A 16,437-nucleotide genomic window follows, 5' to 3' on the forward strand; every position below is an offset into this window, starting at 1 on the left:
AGACCATGTTCACCATGGGCAAGACCGTGATCGGTGCGGATGCTCTTGCGGGCGCTGCCGGTCAGTATGGTCCATTCGCCGGCCCAGGTCATTACTATGGAGACGGCAAGGCAATGGGAGGCGCCGATTCTGGCATCGTTCTCGGCGGACACTCGTTCGTGATCGAGGACTTTGATGATGAAGGCTCGGACGGCGTTGTGAAGGCTGATCAGGCGAGCGACAACTTGGCAGCTGGCCTCGGCGCGGCTTATGGCGCTCAGGACAGTGGCGTGTTTGTCGACGGCGGCAAGAAGGGCCCTAAGGGCAGCAAGATGATGTTCAACATGGGCGAAACTGTTGTCGGCTCTGGCGCAGCAGGTCTTGCAGGCTTGGGCCACGCATATGGTCCAGGATACTACGGAGGCCACGGTGACGCAGGCGCGTACGGACTGGGCAAGTCCGACATCGTGCTCGGAGGTGGAACCTTCGAGATGATTACAGGCGGAGACGGCAGCTCAGGCAGCGACGTGGCGGTCTCCGACAAGGCTGCAAACGCGGCTCTCGGAAAAGCTCTGGCAGCCAGCGAGCAAGGCAGCGACGTTTACGTCGATGGGAAGGACAGCGGCGAGGACTTCACCAAGACCATGTTCACCATGGGCAAGACCGTGATCGGTGCGGATGCTCTTGCGGGCGCTGCCGGTCAGTATGGTCCATTCGCCGGCCCAGGTCATTACTATGGAGACGGCAAGGCAATGGCAGGCGCCGATTCTGGCATCGTTCTCGGCGGACACTCGTTCGTGATCGAGGACTTTGATGATGAAGGCTCGGACGGCGTTGTGAAGGCTGATCAGGCGAGCGACAACTTGGCAGCTGGCCTCGGCGCGGCTTATGGCGCTCAGGACAGTGGCGTGTTTGTCGACGGCGGCAAGAAGGGCCCTAAGGGCAGCAAGATGATGTTCAACATGGGCGAAACTGTTGTCGGCTCTGGCGCAGCAGGTCTTGCAGGCTTGGGCCACGCATATGGTCCAGGATACTACGGAGGCCACGGTGACGCAGGCGCGTACGGACTGGGCAAGTCCGACATCGTGCTGGGAGGTGGAACCTTCGAGATGATTACAGGCGGAGACGGCAGCTCAGGCAGCGACGTGGCGGTCTCCGACAAGGCTGCAAACGCGGCTCTCGGACAAGCTCTGGCAGCCAGCGAGCAAGGAAGCGACGTGTACGTCGATGGGAAGGACAGTGGCGAGGACTTCACCAAGACCATGTTCACCATGGGCAAGACCGTGATCGGTGCGGATGCTCTTGCGGGCGCTGCCGGTCAGTATGGTCCATTCGCTGGCCCAGGTCATTACTATGGAGACGGCAAGGCAATGGGAGGCGCCGATTCTGGCATCGTTCTCGGCGGACACTCGTTCGTGATCGAGGACTTTGATGATGAAGGCTCGGACGGCGTTGTGAAGGCTGATCAGGCGAGCGACAACTTGGCAGCTGGCCTCGGCGCGGCTTATGGCGCTCAGGACAGTGGCGTGTTTGTCGACGGCGGCAAGAAGGGCCCTAAGGGCAGCAAGATGATGTTCAACATGGGCGAAACTGTTGTCGGCTCTGGCGCAGCAGGTCTTGCAGGCTTGGGCCACGCATATGGTCCAGGATACTACGGAGGCCACGGTGACGCAGGCGCGTACGGACTGGGCAAGTCCGACATCGTGCTAGGAGGTGGAACCTTCGAGATGATTACAGGCGGAGACGGCAGCTCAGGCAGCGACGTGGCGGTCTCCGACAAGGCTGCAAACGCGGCTCTCGGACAAGCTCTGGCAGCCAGCGAGCAAGGCAGCGACGTGTACGTCGGAGGCAAGGACAGCGGCGAGGACTTCACCAAGACCATGTTCACCATGGGCAAGAACGTGATCGGATCAAATGCTCTTGCGGGCGCTTCCGGCCAGTATGGTCCATTCCCTGGGTCAGGTTTTAATTTTGGAAATACTGAATCGTTTGGCTTTGGCAATTCTGATGTTGGGTTTGGTAAAAACTCGTTTGATTTTGGTAAATATTCTGATAAATCTTCGGAAAGCGATGATTCTTTGGTTTCTGATTCCATTGTCGGTGCCATCGGTTCTGGTGTTTCAGCTGCCAATTTGAAGATTTACGGCGAAGCTTCGGTTTGCTACGATTCCTACGGACGTGATCGTTGCTTTGGCGATTCTTGGACTGATCCATCCGACAAGTGCAAGACGTGTACTTGTGTGGATGTTGATGACATCAGGTTAGTGGTAGTTGTGATTGGTTAATTTTCTATGCTCCTGGTAATTATCTTTATCTATTTTTGTCACGCTTTTGTTGTATAATATATGAATAGTTTGAATCAATTTGTTGTTGCCATCTTTTTTGGGGAAGCTGAGGTTATGACCGCATGTTTGTCAAACGTATTTTGTGTCTTTTAGATGTGAAACGCAGACCTGTGAACCTGCACCTGAGGAAAAGCTTGGTTTCCGCGTGGTTGCAGAGAAAACCGACACCTGCTGCACCGTGTACCGGTCGGTTCCGATCGAATGCGATGTTTCAAGCTGTCCATATTCCGCACCGACATGCAATTCGTACGAGGAGATTGTGATGTACTCAATTGATGAATGTTGTTCTACCTATGAGTGCAAGTGTAACCCTTCATTGTGTCCAGTACTGGGCAATCCTCCATGTCCAGAAAATAGCGTTCGCGTCGTTCTCGACTCTGACGAATGTTGTGCTGTCGGAAAGTGTGTTGCTCACGATACAGGACGATCCCATGTCGATGCACTTAGTGCGGCAAACTTGCTCGTGCCTGGATTAGCCATGGGACATTCTACAGGCAAAAACGACGACCTGTATTCGCCTTACGTTAGCAGCAAATCTGGCGGCAAGGCAGCCGCTGGATTGGGTGCTGGTGCCCTTTCGTCTATGCAGATTCTTGCCGAGACAAGCATGTGCGTTGACAGCTTTGGCAAGGAGCAGGAATTCGGGAAGACTTGGTATGGTAATGGCGATCCTTGTCAGCTATGTACCTGCTATGACAATAATGATGTAAGGTAAGTTGTTTGATAATGTTTTCTACGGGAATTTGTTTGTCGGCATTTGAATAAGCTAATCTTCGGTACGCTTTCTTTCTGCACAAACAATCTAATAAAATTTGCACACCAGTTGGCATGTAACCGGCTGTTTGGAAACTAGGCGTATATTGTGATTGAATCTATTTACTTTCTGACAAAAGCGGCTAATTGCATTACCAGCAAATTAACTTTGTTTTTATCGAAGTTGTTGTGTTAAAAAACTAGATCCGTGTCGCATATAACTTATTCATATATCCGAGAGGCGCCAAACAAAATGATTGCCCTAAAAAGTTTCTAGAAATTAGTGCTAAACATAATCCAAGTATTTTTATCAGCAATAACATGAAAAACAACAAAATTGGACTATGGCAGCTACATAAAGCATTGCATCCATATTTTGTAGATGCAAGGAAAGAGAATGCGATTCATACCCAGTTGCACCTGCCGGCTATGATGTAATTGAAGAGAAGGCAGACGAATGTTGTTTTAGCTATCGTGTGGTCGCAGCCGATTGCGAAATCTCTAACTGTCCCTACACATCGAATATATGTCATTACTACGAAGACTTGGTTACATACCAACTAGATGAATGTTGTTGCACGTATGAATGCAAATGTAATCCGACAAAGTGTCCACAAACTGGAAATCCAAAATGTCCACCGGGTTCAGCACGACAGAAACTGGAAACAGATGAATGTTGTCCAGTGTCTAAATGCATATCACTTGCTCACAGTGATGTTGCTGCAAACGCTGAGTCAGATTCTCGTATACAACTAGGGGAAACGCAAATCGATTGGACTGATTTCAACACAGCAAACGCAGTAAATAGTGCTCAGTTAAATCAAGCGGGTAACAACTTGGCAGCCGGCCTCGGCGCGGCTTATGGCGCTCAGGACAGCGGCGTGTTTGTCGACGGCGGCAAGAAGGGCGGCAAGGGCAGCAAGATGGTGTTCAACATGGGCGAAACTGTTGTCGGCTCTGGCGCAGCAGGTCTGGCAGGCTTGGGCCACCCATACGGTCCAGGATACTACGGAGGCCATGGTGACGCAGGCGCGTACGGACTGGGCAAGTCCGACATCGTGCTCGGAGGTGGAACCTTCGAGATGATCACCGGCGGCGATGGCAGCTCAGGCAGCGACGTAGCACTTGCAAACAAGGCCGACAACGCGGCTCTCGGAAAAGCACTGGCAGCCAGCGAGCAAGGCAGCGACGTGTACGTCGGAGGCAAGGACAGCGGCGAGGACTTCACCAAGACCATGTTCACCATGGGTGACAACGTGATCGGATCAAATGCTCTTGCGGGCGCTGCCGGTCAGTATGGTCCATTCGCCGGCCCAGGCCAGTACTATGGAAACGGCAAGGCAATGGCAGGCGCCGACTCTGGCATCGTTCTCGGCGGACACTCGTTCGTGATCGAGGACTTTGATGATGAAGGCTCGGACGGCGTTGTGAAGGCTGATCAGGCGAGCGACAACTTGGCAGCCGGCCTCGGCGCGGCTTATGGCGCTCAGGACAGCGGCGTGTTTGTCGACGGCGGCAAGAAGGGCGGCAAGGGCAGCAAGATGGTGTTCAACATGGGCGAAACTGTTGTCGGCTCTGGCGCAGCAGGTCTGGCAGGCTTGGGCCACCCATACGGTCCAGGATACTACGGAGGCCATGGTGACGCAGGCGCGTACGGACTGGGCAAGTCCGACATCGTGCTCGGAGGTGGAACCTTCGAGATGATCACCGGCGGCGATGGCAGCTCAGGCAGCGACGTAGCACTTGCAAACAAGGCCGACAACGCGGCTCTCGGAAAAGCACTGGCAGCCAGCGAGCAAGGCAGCGACGTGTACGTCGGAGGCAAGGACAGCGGCGAGGACTTCACCAAGACCATGTTCACCATGGGCAAGACCGTGATCGGTGCGGATGCTCTTGCGGGCGCTGCCGGTCAGTATGGTCCATTCGCCGGCCCAGGCCAGTACTATGGAAACGGCAAGGCAATGGCAGGCGCCGACTCTGGCATCGTTCTCGGCGGACACTCGTTCGTGATCGAGGACTTTGATGATGAAGGCTCGGACGGCGTTGTGAAGGCTGATCAGGCGAGCGACAACTTGGCAGCCGGCCTCGGCGCGGCTTATGGCGCTCAGGACAGCGGCGTGTTTGTCGACGGCGGCAAGAAGGGCGGCAAGGGCAGCAAGATGGTGTTCAACATGGGCGAAACTGTTGTCGGCTCTGGCGCAGCAGGTCTGGCAGGCTTGGGCCACCCATACGGTCCAGGATACTACGGAGGCCATGGTGACGCAGGCGCGTACGGACTGGGCAAGTCCGACATCGTGCTCGGAGGTGGAACCTTCGAGATGATCACCGGCGGCGATGGCAGCTCAGGCAGCGACGTAGCACTTGCAAACAAGGCCGACAACGCGGCTCTCGGAAAAGCTCTGGCAGCCAGCGAGCAAGGCAGCGACGTTTACGTCGATGGGAAGGACAGCGGCGAGGACTTCACCAAGACCATGTTCACCATGGGTGACAACGTGATCGGATCAAATGCTCTTGCGGGCGCTGCCGGTCAGTATGGTCCATTCGCCGGCCCAGGCCAGTACTATGGAAACGGCAAGGCAATGGCAGGCGCCGACTCTGGCATCGTTCTCGGCGGACACTCGTTCGTGATCGAGGACTTTGATGATGAAGGCTCGGACGGCGTTGTGAAGGCTGATCAGGCGAGCGACAACTTGGCAGCCGGCCTCGGCGCGGCTTATGGCGCTCAGGACAGCGGCGTGTTTGTCGACGGCGGCAAGAAGGGCGGCAAGGGCAACAAGATGGTGTTCAACATGGGCGAAACTGTTGTCGGCTCTGGCGCAGCAGGTCTGGCAGGCTTGGGCCACCCATACGGTCCAGGATACTACGGAGGCCATGGTGACGCAGGCGCGTACGGACTGGGCAAGTCCGACATCGTGCTCGGAGGTGGAACCTTCGAGATGATCACCGGCGGCGATGGCAGCTCAGGCAGCGACGTAGCACTTGCAAACAAGGCCGACAACGCGGCTCTCGGAAAAGCACTGGCAGCCAGCGAGCAAGGCAGCGACGTGTACGTCGGAGGCAAGGACAGCGGCGAGGACTTCACCAAGACCATGTTCACCATGGGTGACAACGTGATCGGATCAAATGCTCTTGCGGGCGCTGCCGGTCAGTATGGTCCATTCGCCGGCCCAGGCCAGTACTATGGAAACGGCAAGGCAATGGCAGGCGCCGATTCTGGCATCGTTCTCGGCGGACACTCGTTCGTGATCGAGGACTTTGATGATGAAGGCTCGGACGGCGTTGTGAAGGCTGATCAGGCGAGCGACAACTTGGCAGCCGGCCTCGGCGCGGCTTATGGCGCTCAGGACAGCGGCGTGTTTGTCGACGGCGGCAAGAAGGGCGGCAAGGGCAACAAGATGGTGTTCAACATGGGCGAAACTGTTGTCGGCTCTGGCGCAGCAGGTCTGGCAGGCTTGGGCCACCCATACGGTCCAGGATACTACGGAGGCCATGGTGACGCAGGCGCGTACGGACTGGGCAAGTCCGACATCGTGCTCGGAGGTGGAACCTTCGAGATGATCACCGGCGGCGATGGCAGCTCATGCAGCGACGTAGCACTTGCAAACAAGGCCGACAACGCGGCTCTCGGAAAAGCACTGGCAGCCAGCGAGCAAGGCAGCGACGTGTACGTCGGAGGCAAGGACAGCGGCGAGGACTTCACCAAGACCATGTTCACCATGGGTGACAACGTGATCGGATCAAATGCTCTTGCGGGCGCTGCCGGTCAGTATGGTCCATTCGCCGGCCCAGGCCAGTACTATGGAAACGGCAAGGCAATGGCAGGCGCCGACTCTGGCATCGTTCTCGGCGGACACTCGTTCGTGATCGAGGACTTTGATGATGAAGGCTCGGACGGCGTTGTGAAGGCTGATCAGGCGAGCGACAACTTGGCAGCCGGCCTCGGCGCGGCTTATGGCGCTCAGGACAGCGGCGTGTTTGTCGACGGCGGCAAGAAGGGCGGCAAGGGCAACAAGATGGTGTTCAACATGGGCGAAACTGTTGTCGGCTCTGGCGCAGCAGGTCTGGCAGGCTTGGGCCACCCATACGGTCCAGGATACTACGGAGGCCATGGTGACGCAGGCGCGTACGGACTGGGCAAGTCCGACATCGTGCTCGGAGGTGGAACCTTCGAGATGATCACCGGCGGCGATGGCAGCTCAGGCAGCGACGTAGCACTTGCAAACAAGGCCGACAACGCGGCTCTCGGAAAAGCACTGGCAGCCAGCGAGCAAGGCAGCGACGTGTACGTCGGAGGCAAGGACAGCGGCGAGGACTTCACCAAGACCATGTTCACCATGGGTGACAACGTGATCGGATCAAATGCTCTTGCGGGCGCTGCCGGTCAGTATGGTCCATTCGCCGGCCCAGGCCAGTACTATGGAAACGGCAAGGCAATGGCAGGCGCCGACTCTGGCATCGTTCTCGGCGGACACTCGTTCGTGATCGAGGACTTTGATGATGAAGGCTCGGACGGCGTTGTGAAGGCTGATCAGGCGAGCGACAACTTGGCAGCCGGCCTCGGCGCGGCTTATGGCGCTCAGGACAGCGGCGTGTTTGTCGACGGCGGCAAGAAGGGCGGCAAGGGCAACAAGATGGTGTTCAACATGGGCGAAACTGTTGTCGGCTCTGGCGCAGCAGGTCTGGCAGGCTTGGGCCACCCATACGGTCCAGGATACTACGGAGGCCATGGTGACGCAGGCGCGTACGGACTGGGCAAGTCCGACATCGTGCTCGGAGGTGGAACCTTCGAGATGATCACCGGCGGCGATGGCAGCTCAGGCAGCGACGTAGCACTTGCAAACAAGGCCGACAACGCGGCTCTCGGAAAAGCACTGGCAGCCAGCGAGCAAGGCAGCGACGTGTACGTCGGAGGCAAGGACAGCGGCGAGGACTTCACCAAGACCATGTTCACCATGGGTGACAACGTGATCGGATCAAATGCTCTTGCGGGCGCTGCCGGTCAGTATGGTCCATTCGCCGGCCCAGGCCAGTACTATGGAAACGGCAAGGCAATGGCAGGCGCCGACTCTGGCATCGTTCTCGGCGGACACTCGTTCGTGATCGAGGACTTTGATGATGAAGGCTCGGACGGCGTTGTGAAGGCTGATCAGGCGAGCGACAACTTGGCAGCCGGCCTCGGCGCGGCTTATGGCGCTCAGGACAGCGGCGTGTTTGTCGACGGCGGCAAGAAGGGCGGCAAGGGCAACAAGATGGTGTTCAACATGGGCGAAACTGTTGTCGGCTCTGGCGCAGCAGGTCTGGCAGGCTTGGGCCACCCATACGGTCCAGGATACCACGGAGGCCATGGTGACGCAGGCGCGTACGGACTGGGCAAGTCCGACATCGTGCTCGGAGGTGGAACCTTCGAGATGATCACCGGCGGCGATGGCAGCTCAGGCAGCGACGTAGCACTTGCAAACAAGGCCGACAACGCGGCTCTCGGAAAAGCACTGGCAGCCAGCGAGCAAGGCAGCGACGTGTACGTCGGAGGCAAGGACAGCGGCGAGGACTTCACCAAGACCATGTTCACCATGGGTGACAACGTGATCGGATCAAATGCTCTTGCGGGCGCTGCCGGTCAGTATGGTCCATTCGCCGGCCCAGGCCAGTACTATGGAAACGGCAAGGCAATGGCAGGCGCCGACTCTGGCATCGTTCTCGGCGGACACTCGTTCGTGATCGAGGACTTTGATGATGAAGGCTCGGACGGCGTTGTGAAGGCTGATCAGGCGAGCGACAACTTGGCAGCCGGCCTCGGCGCGGCTTATGGCGCTCAGGACAGCGGCGTGTTTGTCGACGGCGGCAAGAAGGGCGGCAAGGGCAACAAGATGGTGTTCAACATGGGCGAAACTGTTGTCGGCTCTGGCGCAGCAGGTCTGGCAGGCTTGGGCCACCCATACGGTCCAGGATACTACGGAGGCCATGGTGACGCAGGCGCGTACGGACTGGGCAAGTCCGACATCGTGCTCGGAGGTGGAACCTTCGAGATGATCACCGGCGGCGATGGCAGCTCAGGCAGCGACGTAGCACTTGCAAACAAGGCCGACAACGCGGCTCTCGGAAAAGCACTGGCAGCCAGCGAGCAAGGCAGCGACGTGTACGTCGGAGGCAAGGACAGCGGCGAGGACTTCACCAAGACCATGTTCACCATGGGTGACAACGTGATCGGATCAAATGCTCTTGCGGGCGCTGCCGGTCAGTATGGTCCATTCGCCGGCCCAGGCCAGTACTATGGAAACGGCAAGGCAATGGCAGGCGCCGACTCTGGCATCGTTCTCGGCGGACACTCGTTCGTGATCGAGGACTTTGATGATGAAGGCTCGGACGGCGTTGTGAAGGCTGATCAGGCGAGCGACAACTTGGCAGCCGGCCTCGGCGCGGCTTATGGCGCTCAGGACAGCGGCGTGTTTGTCGACGGCGGCAAGAAGGGCGGCAAGGGCAACAAGATGGTGTTCAACATGGGCGAAACAGTTGTCGGCTCTGGCGCAGCAGGTCTGGCAGGCTTGGGCCACCCATACGGTCCAGGATACTACGGAGGCCATGGTGACGCAGGCGCGTACGGACTGGGCAAGTCCGACATCGTGCTCGGAGGTGGAACCTTCGAGATGATCACCGGCGGCGATGGCAGCTCAGGCAGCGACGTAGCACTTGCAAACAAGGCCGACAACGCGGCTCTCGGAAAAGCACTGGCAGCCAGCGAGCAAGGCAGCGACGTGTACGTCGGAGGCAAGGACAGCGGCGAGGACTTCACCAAGACCATGTTCACCATGGGTGACAACGTGATCGGATCAAATGCTCTTGCGGGCGCTGCCGGTCAGTATGGTCCATTCGCCGGCCCAGGCCAGTACTATGGAAACGGCAAGGCAATGGCAGGCGCCGACTCTGGCATCGTTCTCGGCGGACACTCGTTCGTGATCGAGGACTTTGATGATGAAGGCTCGGACGGCGTTGTGAAGGCTGATCAGGCGAACGACAACTTGGCAGCCGGCCTCGGCGCGGCTTATGGCGCTCAGGACAGCGGCGTGTTTGTCGACGGCGGCAAGAAGGGCGGCAAGGGCAACAAGATGGTGTTCAACATGGGCGAAACTGTTGTCGGCTCTGGCGCAGCAGGTCTGGCAGGCTTGGGCCACCCATACGGTCCAGGATACTACGGAGGCCATGGTGACGCAGGCGCGTACGGACTGGGCAAGTCCGACATCGTGCTCGGAGGTGGAACCTTCGAGATGATCACCGGCGGCGATGGCAGCTCAGGCAGCGACGTAGCACTTGCAAACAAGGCCGACAACGCGGCTCTCGGAAAAGCACTGGCAGCCAGCGAGCAAGGCAGCGACGTGTACGTCGGAGGCAAGGACAGCGGCGAGGACTTCACCAAGACCATGTTCACCATGGGTGACAACGTGATCGGATCAAATGCTCTTGCGGGCGCTGCCGGTCAGTATGGTCCATTCGCCGGCCCAGGCCAGTACTATGGAAACGGCAAGGCAATGGCAGGCGCCGACTCTGGCATCGTTCTCGGCGGACACTCGTTCGTGATCGAGGACTTTGATGATGAAGGCTCGGACGGCGTTGTGAAGGCTGATCAGGCGAGCGACAACTTGGCAGCCGGCCTCGGCGCGGCTTATGGCGCTCAGGACAGCGGCGTGTTTGTCGACGGCGGCAAGAAGGGCGGCAAGGGCAACAAGATGGTGTTCAACATGGGCGAAACTGTTGTCGGCTCTGGCGCAGCAGGTCTGGCAGGCTTGGGCCACCCATACGGTCCAGGATACTACGGAGGCCATGGTGACGCAGGCGCGTACGGACTGGGCAAGTCCGACATCGTGCTCGGAGGTGGAACCTTCGAGATGATCACCGGCGGCGATGGCAGCTCAGGCAGCGACGTAGCACTTGCAAACAAGGCCGACAACGCGGCTCTCGGAAAAGCACTGGCAGCCAGCGAGCAAGGCAGCGACGTGTACGTCGGAGGCAAGGACAGCGGCGAGGACTTCACCAAGACCATGTTCACCATGGGTGACAACGTGATCGGATCAAATGCTCTTGCGGGCGCTGCCGGTCAGTATGGTCCATTCGCCGGCCCAGGCCAGTACTATGGAAACGGCAAGGCAATGGCAGGCGCCGACTCTGGCATCGTTCTCGGCGGACACTCGTTCGTGATCGAGGACTTTGATGATGAAGGCTCGGACGGCGTTGTGAAGGCTGATCAGGCGAGCGACAACTTGGCAGCCGGCCTCGGCGCGGCTTATGGCGCTCAGGACAGCGGCGTGTTTGTCGACGGCGGCAAGAAGGGCGGCAAGGGCAACAAGATGGTGTTCAACATGGGCGAAACTGTTGTCGGCTCTGGCGCAGCAGGTCTGGCAGGCTTGGGCCACCCATACGGTCCAGGATACTACGGAGGCCATGGTGACGCAGGCGCGTACGGACTGGGCAAGTCCGACATCGTGCTCGGAGGTGGAACCTTCGAGATGATCACCGGCGGCGATGGCAGCTCAGGCAGCGACGTAGCTCTTGCAAACAAGGCCGACAACGCGGCTCTCGGAAAAGCACTGGCAGCCAGCGAGCAAGGCAGCGACGTGTACGTCGGAGGCAAGGACAGCGGCGAGGACTTCACCAAGACCATGTTCACCATGGGTGACAACGTGATCGGATCAAATGCTCTTGCGGGCGCTGCCGGTCAGTATGGTCCATTCGCCGGCCCAGGCCAGTACTATGGAAACGGCAAGGCAATGGCAGGCGCCGACTCTGGCATCGTTCTCGGCGGACACTCGTTCGTGATCGAGGACTTTGATGATGAAGGCTCGGACGGCGTTGTGAAGGCTGATCAGGCGAGCGACAACTTGGCAGCCGGCCTCGGCGCGGCTTATGGCGCTCAGGACAGCGGCGTGTTTGTCGACGGCGGCAAGAAGGGCGGCAAGGGCAACAAGATGGTGTTCAACATGGGCGAAACTGTTGTCGGCTCTGGCGCAGCAGGTCTGGCAGGCTTGGGCCACCCATACGGTCCAGGATACTACGGAGGCCATGGTGACGCAGGCGCGTACGGACTGGGCAAGTCCGACATCGTGCTCGGAGGTGGAACCTTCGAGATGATCACCGGCGGCGATGGCAGCTCAGGCAGCGACGTAGCACTTGCAAACAAGGCCGACAACGCGGCTCTCGGAAAAGCACTGGCAGCCAGCGAGCAAGGCAGCGACGTGTACGTCGGAGGCAAGGACAGCGGCGAGGACTTCACCAAGACCATGTTCACCATGGGTGACAACGTGATCGGATCAAATGCTCTTGCGGGCGCTGCCGGTCAGTATGGTCCATTCGCCGGCCCAGGCCAGTACTATGGAAACGGCAAGGCAATGGCAGGCGCCGACTCTGGCATCGTTCTCGGCGGACACTCGTTCGTGATCGAGGACTTTGATGATGAAGGCTCGGACGGCGTTGTGAAGGCTGATCAGGCGAGCGACAACTTGGCAGCCGGCCTCGGCGCGGCTTATGGCGCTCAGGACAGCGGCGTGTTTGTCGACGGCGGCAAGAAGGGCGGCAAGGGCAACAAGATGGTGTTCAACATGGGCGAAACTGTTGTCGGCTCTGGCGCAGCAGGTCTGGCAGGCTTGGGCCACCCATACGGTCCAGGATACTACGGAGGCCATGGTGACGCAGGCGCGTACGGACTGGGCAAGTCCGACATCGTGCTCGGAGGTGGAACCTTCGAGATGATCACCGGCGGCGATGGCAGCTCAGGCAGCGACGTAGCACTTGCAAACAAGGCCGACAACGCGGCTCTCGGAAAAGCACTGGCAGCCAGCGAGCAAGGCAGCGACGTGTACGTCGGAGGCAAGGACAGCGGCGAGGACTTCACCAAGACCATGTTCACCATGGGTGACAACGTGATCGGATCAAATGCTCTTGCGGGCGCTGCCGGTCAGTATGGTCCATTCGCCGGCCCAGGCCAGTACTATGGAAACGGCAAGGCAATGGCAGGCGCCGACTCTGGCATCGTTCTCGGCGGACACTCGTTCGTGATCGAGGACTTTGATGATGAAGGCTCGGACGGCGTTGTGAAGGCTGATCAGGCGAGCGACAACTTGGCAGCCGGCCTCGGCGCGGCTTATGGCGCTCAGGACAGCGGCGTGTTTGTCGACGGCGGCAAGAAGGGCGGCAAGGGCAACAAGATGGTGTTCAACATGGGCGAAACTGTTGTCGGCTCTGGCGCAGCAGGTCTGGCAGGCTTGGGCCACCCATACGGTCCAGGATACTACGGAGGCCATGGTGACGCAGGCGCGTACGGACTGGGCAAGTCCGACATCGTGCTCGGAGGTGGAACCTTCGAGATGATCACCGGCGGCGATGGCAGCTCAGGCAGCGACGTAGCTCTTGCAAACAAGGCCGACAACGCGGCTCTCGGAAAAGCACTGGCAGCCAGCGAGCAAGGCAGCGACGTGTACGTCGGAGGCAAGGACAGCGGCGAGGACTTCACCAAGACCATGTTCACCATGGGTGACAACGTGATCGGATCAAATGCTCTTGCGGGCGCTGCCGGTCAGTATGGTCCATTCGCCGGCCCAGGCCAGTACTATGGAAACGGCAAGGCAATGGCAGGCGCCGACTCTGGCATCGTTCTCGGCGGACACTCGTTCGTGATCGAGGACTTTGATGATGAAGGCTCGGACGGCGTTGTGAAGGCTGATCAGGCGAGCGACAACTTGGCAGCCGGCCTCGGCGCGGCTTATGGCGCTCAGGACAGCGGCGTGTTTGTCGACGGCGGCAAGAAGGGCGGCAAGGGCAACAAGATGGTGTTCAACATGGGCGAAACTGTTGTCGGCTCTGGCGCAGCAGGTCTGGCAGGCTTGGGCCACCCATACGGTCCAGGATACTACGGAGGCCATGGTGACGCAGGCGCGTACGGACTGGGCAAGTCCGACATCGTGCTCGGAGGTGGAACCTTCGAGATGATCACCGGCGGCGATGGCAGCTCAGGCAGCGACGTAGCACTTGCAAACAAGGCCGACAACGCGGCTCTCGGAAAAGCACTGGCAGCCAGCGAGCAAGGCAGCGACGTGTACGTCGGAGGCAAGGACAGCGGCGAGGACTTCACCAAGACCATGTTCACCATGGGTGACAACGTGATCGGATCAAATGCTCTTGCGGGCGCTGCCGGTCAGTATGGTCCATTCGCCGGCCCAGGCCAGTACTATGGAAACGGCAAGGCAATGGCAGGCGCCGACTCTGGCATCGTTCTCGGCGGACACTCGTTCGTGATCGAGGACTTTGATGATGAAGGCTCGGACGGCGTTGTGAAGGCTGATCAGGCGAGCGACAACTTGGCAGCCGGCCTCGGCGCGGCTTATGGCGCTCAGGACAGCGGCGTGTTTGTCGACGGCGGCAAGAAGGGCGGCAAGGGCAACAAGATGGTGTTCAACATGGGCGAAACTGTTGTCGGCTCTGGCGCAGCAGGTCTGGCAGGCTTGGGCCACCCATACGGTCCAGGATACTACGGAGGCCATGGTGACGCAGGCGCGTACGGACTGGGCAAGTCCGACATCGTGCTCGGAGGTGGAACCTTCGAGATGATCACCGGCGGCGATGGCAGCTCAGGCAGCGACGTAGCACTTGCAAACAAGGCCGACAACGCGGCTCTCGGAAAAGCACTGGCAGCCAGCGAGCAAGGCAGCGACGTGTACGTCGGAGGCAAGGACAGCGGCGAGGACTTCACCAAGACCATGTTCACCATGGGTGACAACGTGATCGGATCAAATGCTCTTGCGGGCGCTGCCGGTCAGTATGGTCCATTCGCCGGCCCAGGCCAGTACTATGGAAACGGCAAGGCAATGGCAGGCGCCGACTCTGGCATCGTTCTCGGCGGACACTCGTTCGTGATCGAGGACTTTGATGATGAAGGCTCGGACGGCGTTGTGAAGGCTGATCAGGCGAGCGACAACTTGGCAGCCGGCCTCGGCGCGGCTTATGGCGCTCAGGACAGCGGCGTGTTTGTCGACGGCGGCAAGAAGGGCGGCAAGGGCAACAAGATGGTGTTCAACATGGGCGAAACTGTTGTCGGCTCTGGCGCAGCAGGTCTGGCAGGCTTGGGCCACCCATACGGTCCAGGATACTACGGAGGCCATGGTGACGCAGGCGCGTACGGACTGGGCAAGTCCGACATCGTGCTCGGAGGTGGAACCTTCGAGATGATCACCGGCGGCGATGGCAGCTCAGGCAGCGACGTAGCACTTGCAAACAAGGCCGACAACGCGGCTCTCGGAAAAGCACTGGCAGCCAGCGAGCAAGGCAGCGACGTGTACGTCGGAGGCAAGGACAGCGGCGAGGACTTCACCAAGACCATGTTCACCATGGGTGACAACGTGATCGGATCAAATGCTCTTGCGGGCGCTGCCGGTCAGTATGGTCCATTCGCCGGCCCAGGCCAGTACTATGGAAACGGCAAGGCAATGGCAGGCGCCGACTCTGGCATCGTTCTCGGCGGACACTCGTTCGTGATCGAGGACTTTGATGATGAAGGCTCGGACGGCGTTGTGAAGGCTGATCAGGCGAGCGACAACTTGGCAGCCGGCCTCGGCGCGGCTTATGGCGCTCAGGACAGCGGCGTGTTTGTCGACGGCGGCAAGAAGGGCGGCAAGGGCAACAAGATGGTGTTCAACATGGGCGAAACTGTTGTCGGCTCTGGCGCAGCAGGTCTGGCAGGCTTGGGCCACCCATACGGTCCAGGATACTACGGAGGCCATGGTGACGCAGGCGCGTACGGACTGGGCAAGTCCGACATCGTGCTCGGAGGTGGAACCTTCGAGATGATCACCGGCGGCGATGGCAGCTCAGGCAGCGACGTAGCTCTTGCAAACAAGGCCGACAACGCGGCTCTCGGAAAAGCACTGGCAGCCAGCGAGCAAGGCAGCGACGTGTACGTCGGAGGCAAGGACAGCGGCGAGGACTTCACCAAGACCATGTTCACCATGGGTGACAACGTGATCGGATCAAATGCTCTTGCGGGCGCTGCCGGTCAGTATGGTCCATTCGCCGGCCCAGGCCAGTACTATGGAAACGGCAAGGCAATGGCAGGCGCCGACTCTGGCATCGTTCTCGGCGGACACTCGTTCGTGATCGAGGACTTTGATGATGAAGGCTCGGACGGCGTTGTGAAGGCTGATCAGGCGAGCGACAACTTGGCAGCCGGCCTCGGCGCGGCTTATGGCGCTCAGGACAGCGGCGTGTTTGTCGACGGCGGCAAGAAGGGCGGCAAGGGCAACAAGATGGTGTTCAACATGGGCGAAACTGTTGTCGGCTCTGGCGCAGCAGGTCTGGCAGGCTTGGGCCACCCATACGGTCC

General features: G+C 59.3%; 1 protein-coding gene across 1 annotated transcript in view; it reads left to right on the forward strand.

Moving 5' to 3' along the window:
* The first annotated feature begins 1,088 nt into the window (after positions 1–1,088).
* LOC145229534 (uncharacterized) overlaps positions 1,089–16,437 on the forward strand; it is an 87,244-nt gene continuing 71,895 nt past the window's right edge. The window contains exons 1-4 of the mRNA XM_080094890.1: positions 1,089–1,341; positions 1,942–2,239; positions 2,418–3,035; positions 3,460–3,905. Coding sequence (XP_079951016.1) covers positions 1,089–1,341; positions 1,942–2,239; positions 2,418–3,035; positions 3,460–3,905 — 1,615 coding nt within the window. The remainder of the gene's footprint in view (positions 1,342–1,941; positions 2,240–2,417; positions 3,036–3,459; positions 3,906–16,437) is intronic.

The sequence above is a fragment of the Phallusia mammillata genome, chromosome 5 (assembly GCF_965637545.1).
Source record: "Phallusia mammillata chromosome 5, kaPhaMamm4.hap1.1, whole genome shotgun sequence".
Lineage (NCBI taxonomy): Eukaryota > Metazoa > Chordata > Ascidiacea > Phlebobranchia > Ascidiidae > Phallusia > Phallusia mammillata.